The sequence below is a fragment of the Falco peregrinus genome, chromosome 12 (assembly GCF_023634155.1).
Source record: "Falco peregrinus isolate bFalPer1 chromosome 12, bFalPer1.pri, whole genome shotgun sequence".
In the NCBI taxonomy this organism is placed as follows: domain Eukaryota; kingdom Metazoa; phylum Chordata; class Aves; order Falconiformes; family Falconidae; genus Falco; species Falco peregrinus.
In genome coordinates, this window is record NC_073732.1 from 18,515,531 (window position 1) to 18,531,514 (window position 15,984).

Genomic DNA, 15,984 nt, shown 5'->3' on the forward strand with positions numbered 1-15,984 from the left:
CTTCAGGCTGGGGATGGTCTGGGTTGGGCTTCTGCTGTAGTGCCAGCACCTCCTGTCCCCCACCTCCCCGCAGCACCCTGGCCCTGCAGGGACTCCGTTAGATGCCCCAGCTCAGCCCCCCAGAGCAGAAGCCCCAGCCTGGGTGGCCTATGGCCTACCACCCTACCCGCTGTGACTGACCAAGTGGGGGCCCAGGCCCAGCCTCAGCCCTGTGCGGAGGCTCCCCTTTCCTGGCAGGCCGTGGAGACCCGCAGGCCCTGCCAGCAGGGAGCACCCTCCTCTGCAGGGAGCGGGGCTGGGGCACCCTGTCCCCTCCTGGGCCACCCTGTCCCCCGCCGGGCCAACCTGCCCGCCCTCTCCACGGGGCCTGCCTCACGGGGCCCTTCCCGAGTTCCGTCCTTTGGCCCAGGCGGGGCCCACGGGCTGGCGGCCCGCCCCGTGTCACTAGAGGCCGCTCGGGGGTCCGGGTCCTGCGCCGGCCCCGGGGGTGCGGGGCGCGGTCAGGGAGGGACGGGGAGGGAGCGCTTCACGCGTTCGGCCTTCTGGGCCCTGCCGCGGCCCGTAGGCCTCCCCTGACCCGGAAGTGGACGGTGGGGGCGCTGGGACATTTAAACGGCGCGGAGCGGCGCTGCGGGGGGAGCGGTTCGGCCGGTGAGTGGTGGGGCCGGGCTGGGCGCGGTGCCCCCTCCCCGGGCTCGCCGCCAGGGTCCCGAGAGGAGGGAGCGGCGCCCCGGCCGGTCCCGGCGGCGCTCAGGCCCTGTCACCCTCGTGGCAGCGCCGCCGCGGCGGGGGCCGGGCCTGGCGGTTTGCTGGCTCGTCCGGCGGGCGCCACCTGCTTCGGTCCTCGCAGAAGGGTGGCGGCGGCCCGGGTTGCGTTCCCGAGGGGGTCGGGGGCGCTCCGGGCGAGAGCGCTGGTGCCTGGTAGGGGAGGGGGCGGCCGAGGGCCTGCCCCGGGCTGCCCCCACTCCCGGTCGTGCCGCTGGGGCGGGTGCGCCTACCTTTGCCGTCGTGCGCTGCCTGGGGGGCCGGGGCACCCCCCGGGCGCCGTCCCCTGCGAGGTGAAGGGCGGGGGAGTGGAGGCCGGTGCGGCTTTTGGAAAAACAGTCGGGTGGGAACGGCGGGGGCAGTTTCCCCACTGGGTCCGGCTGAGGGGGCATCTCCCTTCGTGCCTCCGTCCTGGCATCCCGCTCATCCTCATGGCTGTCCCGCCGTGGGGCCCAGCCTGGGTGGGCAACGCCTCGGGCCCACCTCTGCCTCCATCTGCGCCCCGGCCGCTGGCAGCCTGGCAGGTCCTGGCTGTCCGTGGAAGACTAGGAATGACATTGTAACGTGTGGGGGCTTGTAAGTCCCTGTCTTTTGTCTGTGCACCAGTTGCTAACTGCTACTGTGATGAAAGTTGCAGAAATTATAGTGGAGGTGAGGTGCAAATGTTTAGTCTTTGCTTATAAATAAAGACAGCAAACTCCTGTATCCTGGAACCAGTGTTTGAAGAGTTAGCCTCGCTGGCTTTTATAAATGTTATCTACTTCTATTGAACTGGCAATGGGAAAAGGTGACGTTAAAAGAAAGCTTGCTGTAGACCTACCCATGTGAGTGTTTTGTAATAGCTCTGTAGCAGGTCACTCTATTAGAAAAGTTTAGCTATTGGCCAGCACAATGGAAAAATCTTAGGAACAAGAATCACAAACCACACAAAGAATTTTTCCTATTTGTTCAGGGATTTTTAATTTTTGCTTTGTATTGTGAAGCCTGCTCACATCCGTGCTCAATTACTTAAGTAAATCTTGCTGCAACACACATTATTTCTCTGAAAGGGCCAGAGCAGGCGCTCTGAGGAGGAGCTGGCTCTGCTGTCCTTGGTCCCTGCTGGATGATGCCCTGTTCCTAGGCAGTATGTGCATGGAGGAGACTGTCTGGATGCTTATCCTCTGTGCAACTGCAGCAAAAGGGAGAAGAGGGCTGGGTAAGGGCAAAAGAAAATTCCAAGCATGCTGGAAGTAGGGAAGGGAATAAAAATTTCTTTTCTGCTGAGCTCAGTATTCTGTTCTGCCAACATCCCTGTACTTAGAGAGGTGACGAGAGAGAGGTTTAATGGATGGTATCTTTTATTTTAGATTAGAGTCCAATGCCCCTCAGTTCTGGTATAAAACATGATAGTAAGCCCTGAAGTTCTCAATGTACCAGCTGGGGTGAAGTTCAGCTGTTCAGCTTTAAACATGTCTTGAAAGATAAGAGGCCCTTTTATGAAAACCTGCAGAAGACAACAGTTGCATTGGTCTCCTTTATCAATATTTTTATATTGCTTTTCGATGTTGCATACAGCAAAAATCATTGCAATGTCCTGTCTATACCTATAATTTACCTTAATAGTAGCTGAGGATAATTTACTAGATTGTTTTGCTCTGAACACTTAAAAGCTAGAGCAGCTGAAAAAGGATTGGAAGATGCTTGATCTACTTAAGTTCCATGTTTGTGCAGCAAAGGTGGAGGTGTAATACCATCTGCAGAAACTGGTGCTGGATGGAGCAGCAGCCAGTGTGTCTCAGTTGCTAAGAATTGCGAGTTCTTGCAAGACAGTTAGTTGTGCTAGGGAATGTGTTTTATTTCCATCATACTGGGAAGTGAGTTTATGGCTAGAAAGACAAGCTGAAATGGTTAGTCTTCGTATCTGGAGCAAATGTCCTGTATAATCCAGATGCGTCAGTCATTGTGGCAGGGAGTTAACAGGCAATGTGTGCTTTTACAGCAACATTGAAGCACTTCAATAAGGATGAAGACTATTTTTGAAGACTCTAGGTTGGACATGACAAGATTTTACTTCTGATAAATACTAAACTGATAAATCTGATAAAGTTTGTTAGTCACTGCTTTAATTTACCTGGCTTTTTCAAAGGCAGGGAAGAGCAGATTGAAGGAATCCTTTATATTTGGGGTATATACCTCAGGACACAATTCCCTGTTTTGTGTGGCATATGGGCAGGTATGACTTACAGGCTGTGGTCACTCCTAGGTACTGACAGGGATTTGGTGCAGGGCAGATGTTGAGAATGTCGTGAAACCCCTTCCCTCTCGGTGGAGTGACTTACCAACCCAGAATTTTTGTAAAGGTCAATACGTTCTCATTTAGTACATTTTTGTGTCTTTTAGTGTCATCAATTATTTGATGCTTTGTTTCAAGAAAATAACCCTTTTTCCCCCTGTGTCTATTTATAACTGAAGTTTGGGGCTTTTACTGCACTATGGATCAGCTGGGGTATGTGAGAAGTACTGCTTCTGCCCAAGGTGCCAAAGAGGGATTGGGCAAGCCTGCTGCTCCCCAGAAGAACGCTTATGCGAGGCTTGTGCAAAAGCACCACAGCGTCCGATTCCAGTCCTATTTGAATCACGTTGCACAGAAGATGCAGCTAGAAGAGAGCATCTCCAGTGACCCCAGCTCGGATCTGGACCCACCCCTGAGGAGAGGCCTGGTGAAGGATAATCCAGCCAGGAATGGATTGAATCTGCGCAGCTATTCACCGGTCAGAACATCTCATCTGGAACAGCTTATGCCTGGAGGATTTGGGAACAATAAACCCCAAACTGCTGTGAACAGAAGTCCTCATAAAACAAATACCATTGTTAGTCCAGAGAGAGACTTGGAGTTGGAGGAAGACTATTATGTACATCAGCACGGAGCTGCAGCTGACTTGTTAAATATGAGTGATGCCCTGGGTGGGAGAGTATCGAACAGCCTAAGACACCGTGCAGCTCTGCGGAAGTCCTCTGGTTCTGATGAAAAGGATGAGGATGACATGTGGAGGAGGAAACATAAGAAACGAGGCAGATGTGCTGCCAACACAGATACAGCAGCTGGACACTTGTTGACTGAGCAGTTTAGTGAGGATGTGCTGGCAATAAATGCCAGGAAAAACAGTCACTCCTCTCCAGGTCGAGTCCAAGGTGAGTTCACAGTGATGAACTGTTTAGTCCATTTGCTACAATTACTGTGGAATTGAATGTTAGGTTTTAGTCACGAGTGAGTTAACATGAGCCAGTTCTACTCTGTCCAAGTTAGTCAGCCCTTAGTTACCTGTGGGTGGCTTTGTCCTGGTTTACAAGTAAGCCATCCGGCATGTATAAATGGCTTCATGTGGAGCCAGCTTGGTGCTGGCAGAACCTAATGCCCTGGCCTAAGCTCTGTGAATGTGGCTGTGCTGCTTCCAGGCTCAAGACTAGGGGAGCCCAATTTCTCTGGTGTAGAGTCCAAATTAGTAAGACTGCTGGATCTGAGCTGACTCAGGGCAGAGTCACGCTTTTCTCTGCATTGCCTCTTTGGATCCGGAGCATTTGCTTGCCTTTGCGGAGGGTCCAAGTCCATCTGATACTCAGGGGCTAAGATGCCTGTGTAATTCCTGATACAGAGTGTTGACTCCAGTAAATTTTGCTGTTAGTAGCAAAGAGACCACATCTTGCAGTAGTAAAGTGAATGTCTCTCTGAAATGTGGTACTTGAGGCAAAAAGCTCTCTTACGGAGATAAATACAATTTTTTCTTAAAAAAAAATAATCCCCAAAACAAAGCATCAACAAGCAACCAAAGCCAAAGTTCAAATTTGATCTCTCAGTGTAATGGGTTAAAACTTCCTCTGAATGTTGTTTATGGTGAAATACTTGGATAGCCTGATCTTATGAGCTACTGCTGGAGGAACTCATAAATGTCACTGTATTAAATTCTCTGTAACAAGTAGAAAAGAGATTGATTTCTCAGTTGAGTAAGACGGGCCCGAGGCCTATCACAACCCTGGGATTGGAAATGAAGTAAATGTTTAACTAAATCAGTCTTACAAAACTATGCTCTGTCACTCAAGAGTGACAAGTAATATGCTTTTCTTAGTGATAGTGATATTTTTGAGGCTGTGACAGTAGATCATGTGCTAAAGTTGGTAAACTTTCATGAGTTCTTGCAAGACAGATCATAGAGATATAACAGAGGCAGATTATGTTAAAATTTGTTGATGAGCTTGGTTTCTGGGAGGTTTTTTTGTTTATTTTTTGCATGCTTCATTGTAACATTACTTATTATGCTAGCCTGTTGTAATAGACTTTGCTACCTTTTACCCTTTAACTTTTGGGGAGCAGAGAAGTGCAGCTAACAGAGATCCTAGAAGGCTTACAGTTTGTAGCCATAAAAATGATAGGTGCCTACATGGATTTTAATCTAATATAAAAATACCCTGGCTTTCAAAAGCAAGCACCTGCGGTTCCCTCCTGGTCTAGTTGGGAGTGAGGTTGCACAAACCCTTTGAAAACTAGTTGTTTGCTTAGTGTAAAGACCTAGAGCATAAAATGGTGGCCCTCATGTTTGACCTCCCAGGTGGAAAACTCACGCTGTGGGGAAGATTATTGGAAAATTATTTGCTTAAACAGTGACACCCTTCCTGTTCTTCCCCCTGCATGCCTCCCCAGCCACCCTCCTGTGTAGCTGAGATCGGTTACACTCCAGAATGCTTGCAGGGACACGAAAAGAGTTTATTGAGGAGGAAAGAAATGGGGGGGGGGGGGGGGGGGGGGCGGGGAAGTAATTTGGTTCAGAGAAACATCTTTTCTGTTGTTCAGTTTGAGTATGTTTTAGAACTCTTGCTTAAGTGAAATGAAGATTTTACAGTATGCAAGCACTTAGGTATGAGAACTCACACATCACAGTACCAGATTAATTTTTTCTCACTTCAAAGCTTGTCTTTCTCTCTTGATGCTGATATAAGTCTTATTACTTTGCATAGGCAGGTGCCTGGTTTGATCAGTTTAAATCAAGGCTTGTGAAACTGTGATGGCAAGAATTGCTTCTGTCATGGCAGTGAGGCATATCATCTTTTCAGTAGTGACATTTCCTCATAAATTAATTCTGTTCAGGCTGTTGTAGGCTTTCCAAAAGGCTCTTTGAGCTAATCTCAAAGCCAGGTATCTCTTTTTATATCGCTTCGTTTCATTGTCCTCATCTTAACAGCTCTTCAGCTCAGGCTTTGGTTGTTCCGTGGTCAGGTTTGCAATGTCCCTAAAACTGACAGTACTAAAATTGAAGGCAAACATGGAGGTCTGATAAAACCCTTTGAGTGCCCTGGGGCAGGCTGTGGGCACAGAGGGACTGGGCTGTATTAATGTCCTTCTGGTGGTGCAGTAGTTCCGGTGGCTTTGGGGGAAAGCGGAGTGGTTTGTGGAGCCCCAGGCAAGCATCACTGAGCCCTGGAGCCATTGCTGGTACGTATTGCTGTCTGTGAGAAGCACTTGAGGATTGCCTTTGTCATTCTGTACTGTAAGGCTCCAAGATGAGGACTGGGGGGCAGAAATAATTTCATAGCAGATAATTAGGAAACTGGCCATGGCAGTCTCTTCTGGCATTCTGTACAGTAGCTACTTTTCCCAAGTATTGGAAACTTTGAAGCTGAGAGAGCCATGTGGACAAAACTCCATTGTCCCTTGTCTGAAGTGTGACATAATCATGAAACTGCAGGTTGGATTCACTCTACGTTATCAGCACTCTTGGGTTTGGGTAAACAAAGTTGCATGTAGAAGCTGTTCCACAGATTGTTGCTCATTTTGGCACAGCTATAACCTCTGTGAGGAGAATTACCATAAAACCTCCCGTTCTGAAGTTTCTTCTCAAACAAACCCCTGTAAGCTATATAATAATCCTAAAATGCCACTTTAAATTGTGATGCTTTTAATTTTTAATCTAATAGCATTTTCCTGCTGGTGTTTTCCCCTAAATCTCCAATTCTCTAGGTTCTTTGGGTACTAACATTTGGTTGAACTTCCTTAACAGAAAGTATATTATGAAGTCCCTTGAGTTGTTTTCTGATTTTGATCAAAGGCTCTAATGGTTTCCTCACTTCAATCTGGAGATAGTCATCAAAATCACTTTTCAGACTGACTGATGTTTCTGTCATAAAAGGGTTTAAAACCATCTCTTCCTTGAGGACAGAAGTACTGACTCTTTCTGCAGCATCTGTCTGTCCCATGCTAGTCATTGAAATTTGCATGGCTGCTAAGTGGAACTTCATCTTAAATATCTGTGATGCATTGCTTTATCAGTGAGTGTGGACCAAGCTGCATGTTTTATTGGGGACAGCCAGGTTTCAGTTGCTTTTTGAGTATGTGCACTTCACAGCCTGTTTTTGAGGGAATGTTACTGTTTGATAGAACATTCCTGAGTCTGCTGGAAAGCCTAAAAAACTAGACATCTGCAGAAGAGAGCTGTCCTCCAAATGTGGAGTGCAGCATGGTCTTTGGGAACACCATCTCCCAGCCATTCTTGATTGTAGAGGATCTTGGGAGCTTGAGTACCTGGGAGCAAATGGCTTTATTGATGCTGAAAGCTTGGGTGGAGCAAGATGCTTGTAAAGGTTGTTTGGTACGAAATTGGTTCGGACTTGATGGGCAGAATATACAGTCTCAGTTTGTATCTGCAGATATCCTCCTTGGGAAGAACACCACCACCAGCTTTGCTAGGTAGCCTCCTGAGGCTCCTCTCGCTACAAGCTTCACGGGTTTGTGATGTGATGGAGGTATCTTATCCATCTGTCAGGGTCAGCATGCCCCCTGAGTAGAAACAGACAATTCCTGGGTAACAACATGCCTCTTCTGAAATGGCGTAAGATTTCCACAGTGCTTTCTGATTTATCATCTGTCTGACGCTTGGCATTTATTCGCCCAGCCTGTGGTACTTAACCAACTTGGGCAGCTTCCACGGAGGAGTGTTGCTGGCAAGCAGGCTGGTGTTTAGTATCATAGCTTTAAAAACAATTGTTGCTGTTGGATGGTGGTGTTATGTTTGTGGCTGCAACCCTGACATTTAAGGGTTTCAGTACAGGTAAAGGAAATACCCTGGAATGGCTTTCCTGCATGTTTGATGGGCACAGCTGGTCAAGAGATACCAGCCTTAACACAATGGCAAAATCTTACGGGTTTTGTCTTTCCACAGTATACTGCAGTGAATTCTGTATTTGCTTTTGTTTCTCTGGGAGCAGTTGGAGGAAGAACCACAGCTTCTGCTTTTCCCTTCTTGTAAGGCAAATTTGAGATAATGCTACTTTAGTGGTGAGTCTTCCAGTTCTTGCGTGGTGAAATTCAGTACTTAAGAATGCTGTTATCTCCCTGTCTGGCACAAGTAAATATAAGCCAGTGATCTAGTAAAGGCCACAGAATCAGCTCAATAAATGGAGAATGTTGGTTGCTGTGGAAATCTTTAAAATGTAGCTAATCTTGCCAGGTGCAATGTAATGTTCCTTAGGTGACATTAATCATAGTAATAAGATATGAGAGAGGAGGGAAAACTGGATTTATTGTATGGCCCCATCTGAGAAACACATGAAAAATAGAATGCTCCTTTCTTTAATGATTTAGCAACGTCATCACAAACATAAATTTCTCTCTTGCTTTTGATAGAAAAAAAATCCTGCATTCCTGAATCTTGTGCAACTAATGTTTTTGGCTAACATCAGCTATAGTATGTGAGTTAATATCTGATGTATCCTCTCCTGGGGAGATGAGATCCTGCCCTTGCAGGGACTGTGGTTTTTGTGTGTGATCTCATAACTGTCTTCCATGCCCTTTACCAGAGTCCTGAGCGCACTGTGCTGCAGTGGGACCGAGTTCTGCAGCAGGAGCCCTTCCATTTGGCAGCAAACCTTTCATCTCCGTGAAGGAGCTTCTTTCGCCTACTAGTGCTTGTGTGAAAATGTTCATCAGTGGAAACACTTGTTGCTGTTAACCTGGCTTTCTTTTTTTAACTGTTTTTTCTTCTCTTTAGCCCCCATTATGTAGCTCAGGTAACTATGTCTGTCAGTGTGGTGTTGGTCCTGGAAAAATAATAAGCTAACACAAGAACTGAATTGATTTTTTAATCAGTTTTACATCTTTTCTTTAGTGTGACTTGTCAGTTTATGCAATAGAGGTCCTGTTGAACTTCATCAGTGTCAGTTTCTCATGAGGTTAGGAGTTTGATGATAAAGGTATGAATGTGGTTGCTAGTGTGTTAGCATAATAAAATCACAGCACGTATGTAATGGTTTAAAAGCTGTTTAGGTGAACTAATTAAATGCAGCAATAACTTGAGAATGGTTACCAACAGGTGTGTCTGGTTCCTGCAGTGTCATGTTCTGACCCTGTGCTGTTTAGTACTTCAGTCAATCATCAGGAAGAAAACATACAAGTAGGGTTGAAAGGCTTTTTGGATGACTTGGAGATGACAAGGAGTATTGAATTATGGGGGCAGTTACTGGCAGCCATCTGGATCACTTGGTGGACTGGGAGTAGGCAAAACAAGATCTATTTATTGGGCCAGTGTAGAACCATGCTAGCAGTGCGAGGAACCTAGTGTGGGAAGCAACAGCTTGGAAAAAAGTTCTGAGCTTTTGATGGATTAATCAGCTGAACATCCCCCTCCTGTGAAATGTGGCCAAAAGGGTAATGTATGAGCATGGGAATTGGAAGATGGAGTATGGACTGCGTGTGTCTTTGGCACGGCAGCAGCTTCTGGAGTATTGTATCCTGTGGTGATGCCCTCTGTTCAGGGCGGATGGTGATGAATTGATGAATACTCAGAGGACGGCCACAAGAAGATTAAAATGCTGGGATCATGAGTGAGTGATTTGAGGAACCCTGCTTTACTTATCAAAGAGATGCTTGGGGGAAGGGAGCTTTCAGTAAATTGCCTACATCGGGAACAGATGTTCAATAATAGGCTACTCAGTTGAGCAGATTATGATATAACACATTTGAGGCTAAACAAATCTGGGCTTGAAATACGGTGCAATTTAGCAGCGAGGGTAAATGACCATTGGAACAGTTTTACTAAGGCTTGTGGTATGTGGGCTGTCACTGGCATGTTTAAAAGCCCTGATAACAAGTTTTACCCCTCAAATATGCTGGCGTTCAAACAGGAATTAATTTGGAAAAGCCCTCTGTCCTTTTTTATCCATGAGCTCAGCCAGCCCACACACCCCAGTCCGGTCTGGTCCGTTGTTCAGATAATCTCTGAAGTATCTCCTTCGCTGTGGGTACCCAGGTAGGTAGGACAGATGCTTTGCAGCTGGCTTCAGTGGCTAATTGTGATTCCTTCCCAGTCTGTGGCTGCTGCAAGGATTTCACCGCTGTCTTGCTCTCCAGCCTCTGCTTCTGCCTCTCCTGACCTATGTGCTGGTGTCTACGTTTTGCCCTCCCACCTCAAGCCCCCCTGCAAACGAGCTTCATGAAATGCTTTGGGCTGCATGTCCCTAACTCCCTCTTGTGGGGAAATCTGAGCTACAGAGAGTTGAAACTTGGCTGGGGCAGGATGGAAAACAAAATGTTGAGATCTATTGCATAAAATAATGTCTTCTGTGGCAAAAATAAAAATTTCCAGGGTGCTGAAAGAAGGTGTCAACACTAGTAGCTGCAGCCCACAGATGTATGGGGCAGGTCATGCTTGGGAGAATATTTCAGGCTCTCTACAGATACAAGCCTGCAGCGATACTGTGTTTTTGTTCAGTTTGTATGTTTTTAGGACTTTTCCCCCCATGTTACTAAGGGTTGTGAATTATGTACCTACTACATTGAATGGGCAGTATGGGGAATGGTTCTTCAGCAAATCGTCTTATTCTGCAGCTTATTTGGTATCCTTGGGCTAGGTATGAATCTGAAAGCAGTTCTTTCATTTCTTCAACTGTTAGTGTCTTCCAGTACATTAGCACCTCCCATCAGGTATTTTGCCTTTCAAAGCCTCATGACTTCCTCTGATCTTTGAGCAACTTGCTTCCCTTAAACTACTGAAGCTCAGAAATCAAAGAGAGAACTTCTGCAATATTAAGTTTTTAAAGTATTTTTCTTCAAGTCTTGAAGAAGCCTTTTCACAGCATAGTTGCTGGATAAAACAAAGAGCACAAGGTAATGGAAGCGGAAGATGCTTTGGGAGGATGGAAGGATGAGGGGACAGTGGAAGCAGCCCTGACCCACATCCCGAGGCAGGAGTGGAAGCCTGGAGGAGTGCAGTCACCAGGCGGAGTAGGTAGTTAGGAGGTCATGAGCAGGGTGGAGCTGGTTCACAGAGAGTCCTGAAAACTAGAGGAGCTGTATCCCCTCCCTGACAACGCCACTGTGCTGCTGCACACAGCTGGAGCACAGTAACTATTTTGATAAACTTTTAGTCTATTGCTACTAAATGAGTTTCGTCACCAGCCCTTAGTTCACAGCCTGGAATGGTATCTTTGGCTCTTGCACTCATGTAGTATTCCTACAACACAAACCCTGCTGAGGAATTGAATAAAACTGCAATTACTGTCTGAGTTACTGAAGTCAAAATCCTGCAGCATGAGGATGCTTGGAAGTGTTTTGGAAGAGGAAGCATGGTGTCGTGGGCACATGATCTTGGCGGTCAGGAGCAGTTTCCACAGCATTGTTTTCTGCAGCAGAAAGAATCCATTGTGCATTTTTCTTCATTTCAGTTTTTCAAAGTGTAGGCCCTTTCAGAAAGCCAAAGTCAGCAAGGACGTTTTCATTTTCCCTTGTGCTGCATGCCCCTAGATTTCAGTACGGAACAAGTTTTAAATAAGTACGTGCAGCTTAAAGCAAAAGAGCAGTGGCAACGTGTGCTTCCTACCTCATTTTTATGGATCTGGGAATGAGCATCTGTCTCTGCTCCTGACGTTCCTGAGTATCCATGGCCATGGCACTTCACTTTTGTGCTACTGCCATCCCTAAATAGGAATGTTTCTTTCTCCGTGGCTCATTGCGAGAATGCCTAATGTCTGAATCTTTTACAACCAGCCGCAGTGTAGTGGTCACCTCCAAAAGCAGCTCATGGCCCTATAAACTCAAACCATGGCAGCCTGTATTTCCCCATCCAGGAGTCATGGGCTGGGGGCAGGCTGTCTTTCTGCAGCCAGCTTGTTCCCCATGTGGCAAGGATTCCCTTGGTGCTTGGGTTTTTTTGATGTTTGATGCTTCTGTGCAGATTGTGGCTGACTTTCTGCCCGAAATGTTTGGAGAATCACCTTTTCCAAAGAGGCAGGGCGAGAGGGCTCTCCAGATCTGTTCCTGGGTACACCAATGACTTACAGCCAGACAGTGACTGGCACAGGCGCAGCTGTGTGACATTGTACAGGGTTGCTGGTAGCCAGTTGGGCTGTTCCTAGAGGGACTGATTGCTCTGAATCACTCCTGCAATCACATTTATGAGCGGTGTGGACAGGCCTTCACTTAAGCATTGTCTTCTCATTTTAGTTTGGTTTGTCTTGAGGATGGAAGGTTACAGCTCAGATTTACACCGTGGATGGGCCCTGGTGGCCCATTGTAATGGGTCAATTAGTGGAGACTGGTGGGCATGGGAGCTAGTTCTGGCAGCTGGATTTCAATACATCATCCACTCAGTTCAGGACATTTGCATAGAATTTACATTTTGGCTGAGCTCGTGCATGTAAATGTAGGTCTGCATTGTTTTTCTTCTTTGAATGACTGTTTAATTAACTTTAAACTTAATTATGCAATCTGCCATCTGCTGAAGTCCCTACAGTGCTGTCCTATCACCGTCCTTCTCCACTTCCGTCAAGAATATTCCCTTTCCCGGAAGTCTGCCGTACTTTTCAATCATTAAGATAACTTCAAATCATTCACATACTTGGTTATTTTTGAGGGACTCACAGCAGCATTGTAGGATCTCCCTTTAGCTCTGTGGTTGGGCTTGGACGGAGCACAGGAGTGTGCTGCAGAACTTCCAGTTTAGGATTCTTTGAGTTTACATTTCATCAGAGAAGAAGGATCTTGTTTTATTTGCTCATGATAAGGAGAATGTGCTCTCAGACTTTCTCTTAGATCCCAGACTGAGCATCTGAAATACCGCCTACCAGCTTTATCTCCTGAAAGTCTCTTTGCTGCAATGAAACCTTACTGAACTGATAACGTATCTCAAGTCTTGCCTTTACACTCCTACATCTCTAATGAATTCTTTCCCTTTACATCCTCATTTCTCTCTATTGCTTTGTCTTTAGTCTTGAGCCATCTACTTTATTTAACCTGTATCCTTCAAGATACTGTAAAATGCATGGAGGTGGTTCTGTTCCAAGGCTGTCAGAGAATGCTGAACTTGTAATTCATGTTGAGAGCAGTGTTGAAGCACAGCTGTTCCTAGCACAGGCTGGAGTGGAGCTGAGCTCATGGGGAGTGTGGTAGATGGGTTTTGATCCTGTTTGTGTTATTAGGGCTCGAGCACAGGGTTTTGCTTGTGATATCTTCCAAGGAGTGTCTTTTTTTTTTTTTTTCTTCCTGGTACAGAACTCTTTCCTTGAGCAGCTATACCAACAGCTGTCTTTGTGTTTTTCCTTTTAAAGCAAAATAGAGAAAAAAAGTCCTTGGCTGCTACCATTAGTGGGTTATTTAATCTCTTAAATCTGCAAAATATTTTGCAAAACATAAATAGCTAGTTACTTCTGGCCTGTCTGTGACCAGTGTTTTTGTTGACATAACTTGCATTTGAGATCACTTCAGTGGTGTTTGTTGGTTTTGCCTGTTGTTTTTGCCTGTGTGTGGTAATTTGATCCCAAATATTGTAGTAGTCATTTAAGCGCTTGGAGTTTTTGAGTTAGTCACTTATATAATATGGCATATACTGGGTATCGCTGGTGCACGAGGAATGTCAAACAATCTAACTTATTTTGGCTTTTAAAATTTGAGAGGGAAGTATTTTCAAGGCTTCTCTGAGCAGCAAAAAATATCAAGTAGCTTTTAAATTGCCTGTTTAAGCATAGGAAAGGGGAAGACATAGGGTTCCTAGCAAAACCACCCTGATGTTAATGTAGTTTGTGCTGGCAAAGCATGCTTTTGCTAGTACAGTTTATTTGACTTTGGAGAATGAAATGAATAGTTGCCTGGTACAACAGTGTCAACACTAGGTCTGTGCCTATCCAGAGCTGCCAGTCGGGAACTGCATCCCCCCAGCTCATCAAAGCTTCACAAAGGGATTCACAAAAGCACCTGGGGTGGGTTGTTCAGTGGCTATGTAGGATTTGAGATTTTTTTTGTGTCCCAGATGTTTTTCCAAAACAAGGCAGAGTTTCCTTTGGCTGAACTCTTGTATTGAGACTATTAATACACCCTGTTATATATCAGCATCCATAGTGGCTAATAAAGTTGTGGACAGGACTTCCTGGCAGATCATGGAGAGTATTCATTTGCTGAAAGACCAAATTTGATGGTTTCTAAGATTTGCTTTGCCAACTCTGCCAGGAGCCAAGGGCCAACTTGAACTTGTTGATCTGTGAGGTGATGCCTTGGGCTGCCACATGGTTGGACTCTAATTCATTAACTTTCTAGTAAGGATGGGCAGGAACATGCTTTATTTAGCTTTCTTGCCACGCTTAACCTAGTCTGATTTAAATGGGAGCGTAGGACTAAGCAGGGGCTGACATCAGAGTTGTTCTCATTGCCTTTAGTTGGTTAATTCCTGCTTTTGGAGGTATGGTAGTGTTGGGTGACCCTTCATTTGGTAGCTGCCATGACTTCTAGCCCATAAGCATGTCCTTACAGAGTTTTACTAAGTGCATAGCTGGGTTGTCTTGAAGAATTAAATGTCAGGGAACTTCTTGGAAGGTTTGAAGCAAATTGGTTCAAGTCATTGAAATGTGTCAGCAATGAAATGAAACATTGTAGCAATACAGACAAATATTTAGTAACCATGTGTTGAGAGTGTCTCATTAACTGATAACAAATTGTTCTATTGCGTGTTATCAGTTCTGGGGATATGCTTCTGTTTCTTCTCATGCTTATGCTAACTGTAAAGTGGGGGTATTTGAAAGATTCCTTTGCATATCTATATCATGATCTAATGCTGGGAAACAAGGAAAATCCTCTTAGCAATAGCAGAGTTAGTGAAGGTGTTGATGCCCAGTCATGGACTGATAAAGTAGCAGATGGACGTATTTTTTGTTGGAAAAGTTTGTAACAATATTGTGCCATCCAACACTTTCAACATTAATTCCTTTTTTTTTAAAGAAAAAAACATAAAAGGAACCGTTACATGTTGAGATAGCTGCCAGTGGGGTGGGAGTCCTAAACCTGCAGAGGGTTATCTGCACAATGGTTGTGGTACTCAGTCCTGCCCACCCCAGGGAGCTGGGTTAAATATAAATAGTGTAGATGGTAATAAAGCTGGACACTTAGTTAGAGGTAAAAATGCCTAGCGACAAGGTAGGTTCCCTTTGACAAGAAAGGGGAAAGCTATACTAAGATGTCCATATCTTGGAATTCACTTAGATTGCTTAAATAAAACTAGTTCTTGCTGGATCCTGGATGGGAGGTCATGGATGTGCTGATGAAAATTCAATGAGGAATATTTTCCTTCTGTGCTGGTAGCAATGAAATAGCTTGTCAGGTGTTAGAGGGCAGTTGGAAATGTTTTATTTTTGGTAAATAAAATTGAGGGTCTTGTTTTTTTCTCGTGTAAAGCAATATGCAAATTTTAATACAAAATTAAAGACTGGCCTTGCTAACCTCATGTCTAGTTGAATATTTTAGTTGATTTAGTTGACCATCTAGTTGATCAACTGACTAATAGATTTAAATTTAATTAAATGCAGTACTTCTCAAAACGTAAACTATAGAGTGATTTTGTATAAATTATGTCAAAATAAGCTGATTTAAAACATCTACCCTACTCTCTTACTGTAAGCTAGATCAATTATTCTGGGAAGCTGCCTGTCTGCATTCTTTTTTTTCCAAAATAAGAGAAGATTAATAGGTACTTAAGTTTAAAGACCAAAATGTGCCATTGCATGATGTCATTGTTGTTGTGACGGAGATGAGATGTGATGGTTTGGATTCTAGAACAAGCTCCAGTGTTGTCCTTCCAGCGGAGCTCAACCAGCCACTGCTGCCTGCACACCAAATGCTGGACTGGACTCCTGCTGTGGAGCCAGCCTCCAGTTCCATCCTTTCGACTCCTTTTCCTGGTGCCCATGTTGAGAATAAAAGTGAGTCACTGA

The 15,984-nt window shown here is 45.3% G+C and overlaps 1 protein-coding gene across 1 annotated transcript in view; it reads left to right on the top strand.

Annotated features, from left to right (window-relative positions):
- The first annotated feature begins 205 nt into the window (after window positions 1-205).
- DIS3L2 (DIS3 like 3'-5' exoribonuclease 2) overlaps window positions 206-15,984 on the top strand; it is a 196,121-nt gene continuing 180,342 nt past the window's right edge. Inside the window, 2 exon segments of the mRNA XM_055817148.1 lie at window positions 206-651; window positions 3,220-3,939. Coding sequence (XP_055673123.1) covers window positions 3,240-3,939 — 700 coding nt within the window. The 5' untranslated portion in view covers window positions 206-651; window positions 3,220-3,239.